The 9,356-nt window shown below is 33.7% G+C and overlaps 1 protein-coding gene across 1 annotated transcript; it reads right to left on the bottom strand.

Annotated features, from left to right (window-relative positions):
• Positions 1-987: 987 nt before the first annotated feature.
• LOC143583411 (putative serine/threonine-protein kinase PBL22) lies at positions 988-4,253 on the bottom strand. The gene is made up of 6 exons (XM_077065723.1): positions 3,251-4,253; positions 2,660-2,904; positions 2,309-2,450; positions 2,086-2,225; positions 1,404-1,491; positions 988-1,322 (listed from the first exon to the last, which is right to left on the bottom strand). Exons 1-6 carry the CDS (start codon positions 4,245-4,247, stop codon positions 988-990), a joined length of 1,947 nt encoding a protein of 648 aa, XP_076921838.1. The 5' UTR covers positions 4,248-4,253.
• Positions 4,254-9,356: the final 5,103 nt, after the last annotated feature.

Genomic DNA, 9,356 nt, shown 5'->3' with positions numbered 1-9,356 from the left:
GGATTTGTATGTATTTGGGCTTGTGATGTTTTTGTTATATGTATTTAGGCCCAAGGGAAACCATGTAAACAAGCCCATTGGGCATTTGATATGACATATTTCTCATGCATGCTTCCTATAAATAGGAAGCATGGCATGAGAGAAACAACTTTTAGCCAAAACTCAAACTCTCACATACTTAGTTTCTCTCTAGCTCTTTCTCTCTCTCTCTCTCTCTCTACCCGAAATAACTCTCAAGATTCGAGACCTCTTAGGTGACTTAGTGTGATTTCCGCTAGCACTAAGTTTGGTTGATCCAAGACACGTTGTTAGATCCACCCACGTTGGGACCTACATCATGAATTACTTAACCGATAACATATAGTGGTTTCAATTAATCAATCACACTTATAAGAATAGTTTCGACCTTAAAATTATTATTAGAAATGATACAAGTCAATTTGGTGAAATTGGTAAATGGTATAGTCATGCACATATAATGAATGATGATATGTATTAATGAAACAAATAGGAAATGCTATACCTATGCCAAAGAATTAACTATTAATTAGTTCAACATGATAGATATGTCCCCTTCATCAATCCATATGGATTTTGGTTTACAACCAAGCCCTCACCCGAAACAACTATGGACTCGTTTTTTTTATACGTTGGGAGCTTGATGTGCCTTGCAGCAACGCGAGAACATATCACGTATTATGTTAGTTTGATTAGTCATTACATGGAAAATCTTAAGGCAAATGACTTAATTTGGAGGCTGGTACAAGGATTTTAAGTTTTCAAACGGTTCTATTGATCAAGGTATCATCGGATTTGGCATCAGTGAACGGGGTTAGCTTAATTCACATCCATGTACCTCAAAAATATAAACAACACAAACAATATCTACATCTGTATCTAGCAAAGATTATTCAAGTTTCAAAAGACAAAAGAATGCTTTTAAAAGGTATTTCTACAATGAATATTAATGCTTAAGCGATCACGCCTCTAGTTACCACTATTTTCAATATTTAACATAACAACATAGATTTCTTCTAGTTCCTCCAAGACTGATTCAAGGGTTGGGCGCAGATAGTATTTATCCGCAACACATTTTTGAGCAAGTAAAGCTAATTGGACTGCTGGTTTTGTTTGCAGGAAGTTTAATCTTATTCTGCAGTCCAATGCACCATAAATGCTTGGCAATGAAACGAACCCATGTTCTCCTGGTAAACAATGCCTCGTTGCTGTCAGATCACTTTCACTAGCAACTGGATTCCCAGTTAGTAGCTCCATCAATAGCACTCCAAAACCAAAGACACCATTCTTCACCTTCAAATCATCTGAAACTCTTATATACTGTAAGATCTATATCGAAAATCATGGAAACGAAAACAGCAGGAAGCGAATTAAAGTTAACTCACACGATGAATTTGGTTGGAGATACAAGGGAGCATCACTACTCGGTACCAACATTGCCACATCAAAATCCGAAATCTTTGCGTTAAATTCCTGGGATTTTAGTTAAGAGAAATAGAAAAATTGTTACTGGCATGTCCAAAGAAGGAAAAAGTCATGGTAGTTAATCTTGTTGAACCGGTTCGAATATTCGGTTAGGGATGTGCACTTGGCCCTCCTTAACCGAACATTTCTTTTTTTTTTAATTTGTTTTAAACATACAATACCAATTTACGGTTTCTTTCGTTTCTTAAAAAGATATTCCAAATTTATGTTTTCTAGGATCAGTAGAAGGATTTTTTCTTTATCTTTTAACATATGGACTTACTTATATATATGCCAACAAAAAAAGCAAGTAATTTAGACCCAAACTGCCAAAACTGAGACCACACCAAATGGTTTTTAAAGATCTGGATGAGTAGTGTATAAATAAATTATGCATGGAGATGGAGTGATATCATTCTATCATGTCTCACAATCCTAGTAGCTCACCCTCACCTATTTATGTTTGATTAATAGCCTATCCGGACAAGTTTGGGTTAAAACACTAATGAAGTTCCTTCAACATTTGCATGCCTACCCACGCTAGATTGGGTTAAGGCATGTTGAAGGAACTTTATTAGACTTAATCTTATAAAGCACAAATACCTCATCCAACAATATATTGTGCATCTGCAATGAGCAATCCGCAAGTTCAGGCTGTGTTTGCAGGAAAACAAGACCTCTAGCAACTCCTATTGCAATCTTAACCCTCGAAATAAATAGGTGTCGCTCTGTTCTTCTTTCATCTGCAAGACAACTTCTTTTATCTCAAGAACTCATATGCTGCTATGTTTCTGCTACTTGCTAAGTATAAATAAATGGCGCTTACCACTGAATAGATAATCAATTAGTGTTCCTTGGTGCATAAACTCGTAAATAATCAGTATCGAATCTTCTTCTGCGCAATACCCTAAGATCTTAACAACATTGGGATTATTAAACTCTTCCAAACTTTTCATCTTCTGCTGTATCTGTGAAGATGAAGTAACTTGTGACCATGGAAATCAAAAAATTGTACTACCTTTGCAGAAAGAGAAAAGGCAAGACGAAAAGGAAACAAGTTTAGTGTTTGAGTACCAAATCTTTTCAGAAAAGTTATATCACTTTAAGAAAATAGATAACAGTGTCAAACAATCAAAAGATGCATTCTATCATTTTTTTTGAGGGAGTAATGATTTACCTCCTTTACCATATGAGGGTTAAACTTGTATGTAAAGAGTCTCTTAACTGCAATGATCAATCCACTGTCAGACATTGAAGGGGAATAGGTCTTCTTATTAAGCCAACCTCTAAATACCTCTCCATGAATTCCGTGGCCCAACAACATGTGACTACCGAAATTCCTAGTGGCACGTTTGATATCTCTATATGAAAATATTCTAAAAGAATGCTCCATACGCGTAGATGACTGTGTGTCAGGCCCACCTTAATAACATAGGAAAAACAAGAAAATAAATCATATTCAAGATGTAACAACCGAAAAACATGAGAATTAGAATGCTCTAAAATCTTGAATTGATTCCAATGGCTGATTGCAAGTCTTTTAACAATATGACAAAAATAATATAGTTCTTCTAATGTTTGTTAATATAAATGACTTTCGTATTTCATTGCTCTACTAATGCTAAAAATGAAAACTTATAAGATACCGCTTATTAAATAGCATACGCAAATAAACTTAATCAAATATATGACACGTCACTATAGAGGAATTTGGCTATACCAGAGTTTTGTCTAGACCCAAAAAGTAGATTCTGCATATAGGTGAAACCCGTTGAACTTGAAGCCTGGGCAGAACTGTTAAATTGCTCCTGTAATTCCATTAATTGCTGAAGAGCAACCACAACAGCAGCCATTGTGGGGCGTTTTTTTCTGGAGCTATTTAAACATCTATCTGCAATCTGGACAAACTCCTTCAAACATTTGGGAGAAATTTGTGCTATAATATTGGAATCAACAACCTGATCTAACCGCCGTTCTTTGACACACTTTTTAGCCCAATTTGCCAAATTCCACTCCTCCTCTCTAAACCTTTTATCAACTGCACGCCTCCCAGATAACAACTCAAACAATACAACCCCAAAGGAATAAACATCAGACTTCTTGGTCAAGTGCCCTGTGTTTAAATACTCTGGATCTACATACCCAAATGTGAATTTAAGTCGGGTACTCACAACTGAAAATTGTTGATCTATAATTTTTGATAGCCCAAGATCTGCGATCTTTGCTTCCAAATTCTCATCAAGTAGAATATTTGAGCTTTTCACATCTCGATGTATGATTCCTTCTCGGGTACCCACACCAGTGTGAAGGTAGTCTAATCCTCGTGCAGAGCCTATGCTTATCTTTAGCCGATGCATCCAAGATAAAGGAGCATCAGCTTTGTGCAAATGATGCTCAATAGTCCCATTGGGCATGTACTCATAAACTAGTATCATCTCATTGTTTTCGGAACAATAACCAATTAAAGACACCAGGTTACAGTGTCGCACCTTGCTAAGCATTTCAATTTCAGTCATGAACTCAGCTGCCCCTTGTCCAGAATGCGAACCCAGCCGTTTAATGGCCACAAGACGTGGAGTAGTATCTCTACCACCAATAATATGACCTTTGTATACCTTCCCAAAACCTCCCTTTCCAACGACCAAATCTTCATCAAAGTTTTGAGTAGCTAACTGAATCTCTTCAAGGGAAAATCGATGAAACGCATATTCCGTTGCTAATGATTCCAATTTCCCTTCATCACTGATTGCTAATACAGAGACCATTTCTTGATTATACTGCCGAAGAAGAGCCAAAGAAAGTACTCTTGATCGTTTAAGAGTTTTATTATCCAAAATACTTCAATGCCAATGTAGATGAAGGATCCTCCTATCAATAAAGGCGGCTAGGATTTAAATATCTGCATTTTATAAAATTTTAATAACTTAATAATTTATATGCAAACGAAAGTTCACAAGGAATCTTCATGTTGTTCAAGAATAATAAAGTAAATAGTGTCTCCATATATACATAGAAAAATAATAGTTGACACAAAGTCTTTGATAAATAACAAGTGGGGATATATGATTACGTGTGGTGCCTTTTCTTCTTGGGGCCACATGGAAAAGACAGCTAACAGGTTACCCACAAGTTATTGGAATTTTCACATATTTCTATTTGTTTAACCCCATAATCACGTATTTTTCCACAACTAAACAAACAGTTACATATTTGTCTTTTTCGTATCAAATTACCAAGTTACTCGTATCTCTTATCATTAATAAATTAATTAAAAAACAAAGTCATATTAATAATTATAAAGTTAAACCCACACAATCAAATCATCTTCTCCAACCTACTTCCGGCAAGCTCGATTTTTCCGGCAAGCTACCGGCCATCTCATCACCGCCATAAATGACTACCACCACTTTTTCCCTCTGAATCATGCCGTCTCCCTCTACCCGACCTCACCAAAGACGCCAATTTCCCTACCCCACAGATGAACATCGGAGATGGTTACATGACTGTAATGCTGGTCGTCGGAGATGGGATTGAGCAAAATGATGGAGATGGGTTATCTGTGGTGGTGGTGGTGAAAATGTTAAAAAAGCTTACCTCATGCGTATACTACTGCATAAGGAAAAGAAATGAAAAAGAAAAAAACAAGAGCTTGAAGAAGAAAGTAATAAGAAAAGCTGAGGAAGAAGACTTTACGGCTAACAAGGGTGTTGTATAAATTGTTTTAATATTTTTTGTTTGTGACATAGTAGCAGCTTCAGTTTCTTGCTGAGACACTCATGTACACTTTTTGATTATACTTGAATTGTTTTTGTTAGTAAAAAAATTTAAATACAAAACTTTTTTATATTGACCATTGATTAAAAAGTTCAATGCTAATTGGTTTATTAGTGTTTGATATGTTCGTCTTAACACCGACTCGGTTTGGATTGAACTTGAGGAGATATGTAATTGATGTTTTTAGGAAGTGGATATACGTAAATACTTATTTAATTATGTCATTAGGGGTAAACAGTTATTTAACTAGTTTATTTTAATTAAATAGGGAGATATGTAATATGTGTGATTTAGGAAGGGGAAATATGTAATTGATTTTTAAGGGTGGGTAAAGATGTAATAAGGGAACTTAGCAATGGGATATACGTAAATGCCCCGTTATTGATTAATGGTAAGGGATATGGGTGACTTAGTAATTTGATGAAAAGAGAAATTATGTAATTGTTTGTTTAGGCGTAAGAAAATATGTAATTAGGGGTGTTAAGTAAGAGAAAATATGTAAAAAAAACCCAAAAGAAAACGTTGATTGATAATATAAAAAGGTAGCTACTACTTTGATTGGATAAAAATATATAGGAAATACAATAAAAAATAGATAATATAGAAACTAAATAGAAAAATTAAAAAGACTTTAATGTGTTGGTTTAAAATTAAAATATGAATACAAAATAAATGGAAAACACTAGTTTGGTAATTATTTTTAAAAAAATATTAAAATGTTAAATATTTTTTTTCACCAACACCAGTTAAAAAAAAACTCTCATGTGAATCGGTCAAAAGCGCTGTGACAACACCATGCTTATTAAATCTACTTATAATATAATATAATATAATATAATTATAATTTACAATTATAACTGTAATTATATAATACTTTCTCCTATCTATGTATATAGAATATAAAAAGATTTTTGATATTTTATTATACTAAAAAAAGGTAGATTTTATATGGGTCCTACTATGGACACTCACCCAATACGCCGCGTATAAGGCTATACGCGACGTATTAGGTACGACTTGACGTCCTAGCCTGCAAAAGTTAGGCTGGGTTGTCATATCGTACCCTAATACGCCGCGTATATCCCTATACGGCGTGTTGGGTGGGTTATATTATTGGAGCCCAGCTCCCCTCCCTCTCCATCATTTCTCTTTTTTTTTTTTTTTACATCACCCTCACCATCTTCATTTAACCAACAACACAACAACACAATTTTTGGTACATGTAAATGTCATGGTTCAACCATTTATTTCCAGAGTCGGACGAGGAGGAGTCGGGTTACGCCGCTAGTGATCAGCCTGGCACGTCGTGGCTACCCGACATGAACCAGGTTTCGTTTTATCTTTATTTAGTATGAAGTCGGTAGTTGTACATGTTAGAACAGAGATTTGGTGACTGGTTTAGTTTTGTTATGTGATATCAAGAGAGACGGTTTGTACTTTATAGGGACTTTTGAAAAACCAAAATGTATTTAATTGTAATTTGGGTTCCGTTATGATAACGATTTGAAATTTGTCTAGGCACCGACCGGTATACTACACCATGCCTACTATATAGACACCACCTACATGAGCCTGAACAGTTTTACGGTAACCATAGTTCGCCGGGCCTCCCAAATTTAAACCAGGTTTCCCATACTATTACCGTTATTATTAACTTTTTTTATTATATTATTACTATTAAACTATTAGTATTAATATTAATATTAAAATATTATTATTGTTTTTATTAAAACATTATTGTTAATAAAATATTATTATTGTATTTATTAAAATATTATTATTATTAAAATAATTTTTGTTGATACCATTTTTGTTGTCATTTTTGTTGATACCATTTTTGTTGATACCATTTTTCATTTTTGTTGAAACTTGTAAAGAATCGTGTATGAAACTTTAGGTACTATGGTTTCTTTACTCATATTTCAACTGGCTAATAGTATTAACATGCGGTCAGTACAGGCCACGCCCTAGAAACGCCTTTAATCAACACGGCAACAAACGGGCTACCATAATTCGACCACGATATTAATATTATGCCTGTTTTAATATAGAACCAACCTAATTTTTTATTTTTTTTTTTTCTTCACAAACTTCAGACTTTTTATTTAATAGAGAGAATTTTTACAATAGCTAAGATATCATAGATACTAGAGAAGGAAGTGATCCCTTCCTGAATTAATCTGAGCTCCTTTTATAATGAGAGTCTCAGTATACAAACAAACTACAATAATTTACAATAATTCTGCTTTTTGAAAATTTTTTAAAAGTCTTCATAATTATGTCTGCTATAATTGAGTAAAGCAGCCTGCTTTATTAAAGCAGATTCTCCTTTATTAAAGTAGTCAGCTTTATTAAAGTAGATTCTTCTTTATCCAGTATTATTGGACCATCTTTTTCTTGTCTTTCTGTGTTGTCAGGGATTCCTTTAACGATGCTAATTCAGCTTCCAGAAGTTCTTCATCAAGCTCTTCATCTTCATAAACATTTTGAGCATCTTCAGCTGCTTCATTATTTTCTGAAGATGTTATAGACATATCAGACCTTTTTTCTGGTTGAAGGTTTTTAATTAGGTCCTTCTTGACTTCTTCTAAGTACTTCTGAATAATTTCATCTTTTGATAATTGATCATTTGATAGTTGAATCTTCTTGACAATTTGTCTGAATGGACTAGGAGCCTCTTTCTGTTGTTTCAAACGTATTTGTTCTTCATATTCTTCAATTGTAGACTTTATTAAGTCTATCGTTTCTTGGCCTTCAATATTACCTTGATCATCCATTTTATTCATTTTCTTCCAGAACTTTGTATAAAAAGTCCTTCTTAAACATGGGATATTTTGTTGGGTATAACCAACTTCTGGAGACCACTTCCAGATCCAAGGGATTCCAAACTGAGTGAAATAATGCAATGAAGATATTCCTTCAATATTTATATTATTATACTCCATTTCTATTAGAGTTGGAGAAACTTCAGACCATTTCTGAAAAAATCATTTATAAGGTTCAGGTAGAATTTTTATAGCTGGACCATATGACATCCACCATTTATTAAACCAATTTGGAATATCCAAGTTATAAACTTGTGGACATATTTTGAAGAACCAAGAATGCTTCTTCTTTGAATTTTCATATAAAAAGGCTTTATTAAATGCCTCTATATAATCCCAATAATTAAATTTTAATGGTGCCCTAGATTCAGGGTGATAAACTTCTCTTTCTTTAAGAGGAGATGTTCCCCATGTCTCAACGGATATTATCTGTTTAATTATTACTTTGCTGAAATTGTAAATCTGGGTATTACCCGAATTATAATGTGTAATCTCACAAGATTCTGTGGATCGTAGAATCGTCTCATAATATAATCTGGGTTTATAAGATCCTGCAGGATATGATCCTGTATCCATATATTTTTGGATTAAAATCCATGGTTGATCTTTATATTTAAGATCTTTAAATTCTAGGAGCAATTATCTCCTTGTATGGAGTCTGATTATATGCTCCATCATCTGGGTCTTCTGTAGTAATGTTCACATATGAGGGTTTATTAGCCTCTTTTCTGGAGTTTTTCCATGAAAGGAATTCTTCTAATAAAGAATCCTGGTTTTCATTACTTCCAGTATTACTAGAAGTGGTTGCAATATTTGCGATATTAGCAGCTATTAGCCTTTGTTGCCCAATTTGCGCAATTACTCTGCTATTATTTTGACTAGCTCTCCCTCTTCCTCTATTAGAGGAATGAAAATAATTTCCTCTTCCACGAGGATACATACCTGAAATAAAATATAAGTTATCCACAAGAAATTATTTTCTTGTTTTCCTTTAGAATCTCAATTCGATCCTTGTAGCAGTTATATTGCTGCCATTCGTAATTTAAAAGAAATTGTTTTTGATGAGATGATAATGAAAAATCCATGTTTAAATTATGGATATGAAAAGCATGCATTGTGCTCATTTGATTATAAAAATTGATTCTTCTATCTATTGATGAAATAATTATTCTCACGGGTCTCTTATACACCATTATTCCTGCAGAATATGGTTAAGATATTCTCTTGTTAAATAATCAGGTAAACTATTATCAGTACCTTTTTTATATATTATGT

This window comes from Bidens hawaiensis, unplaced genomic scaffold (genome assembly GCF_021521415.1).
Source record: "Bidens hawaiensis isolate Kalapana, Puna unplaced genomic scaffold, B.hawaiensis_p1.1 tig00032395_1, whole genome shotgun sequence".
Taxonomy (NCBI): domain Eukaryota; kingdom Viridiplantae; phylum Streptophyta; class Magnoliopsida; order Asterales; family Asteraceae; genus Bidens; species Bidens hawaiensis.
The sequence above is the reverse complement of the archived record's forward strand: the minus strand, read 5'-3'. Positions and strand labels throughout refer to the sequence as shown.

Excerpts from the sequence above, each read along its gene's own strand:
- LOC143583411 (XM_077065723.1), bottom strand. The coding sequence starts at position 4,247 with ATGGTCTCTGTATTAGCAATCAGTGATGAAGGGAAATTGGAATCATTA. Across the intron at positions 2,226-2,308 it reads AATTGATTATCTATTCAGTG|ATGAAAGAAGAACAGAGCGA; the intron begins GTAAGCGCCATT and ends GTTGTCTTGCAG. Across the intron at positions 1,492-2,085 it reads ACAATATATTGTTGGATGAG|GAATTTAACGCAAAGATTTC; the intron begins GTATTTGTGCTT and ends CTAAAATCCCAG.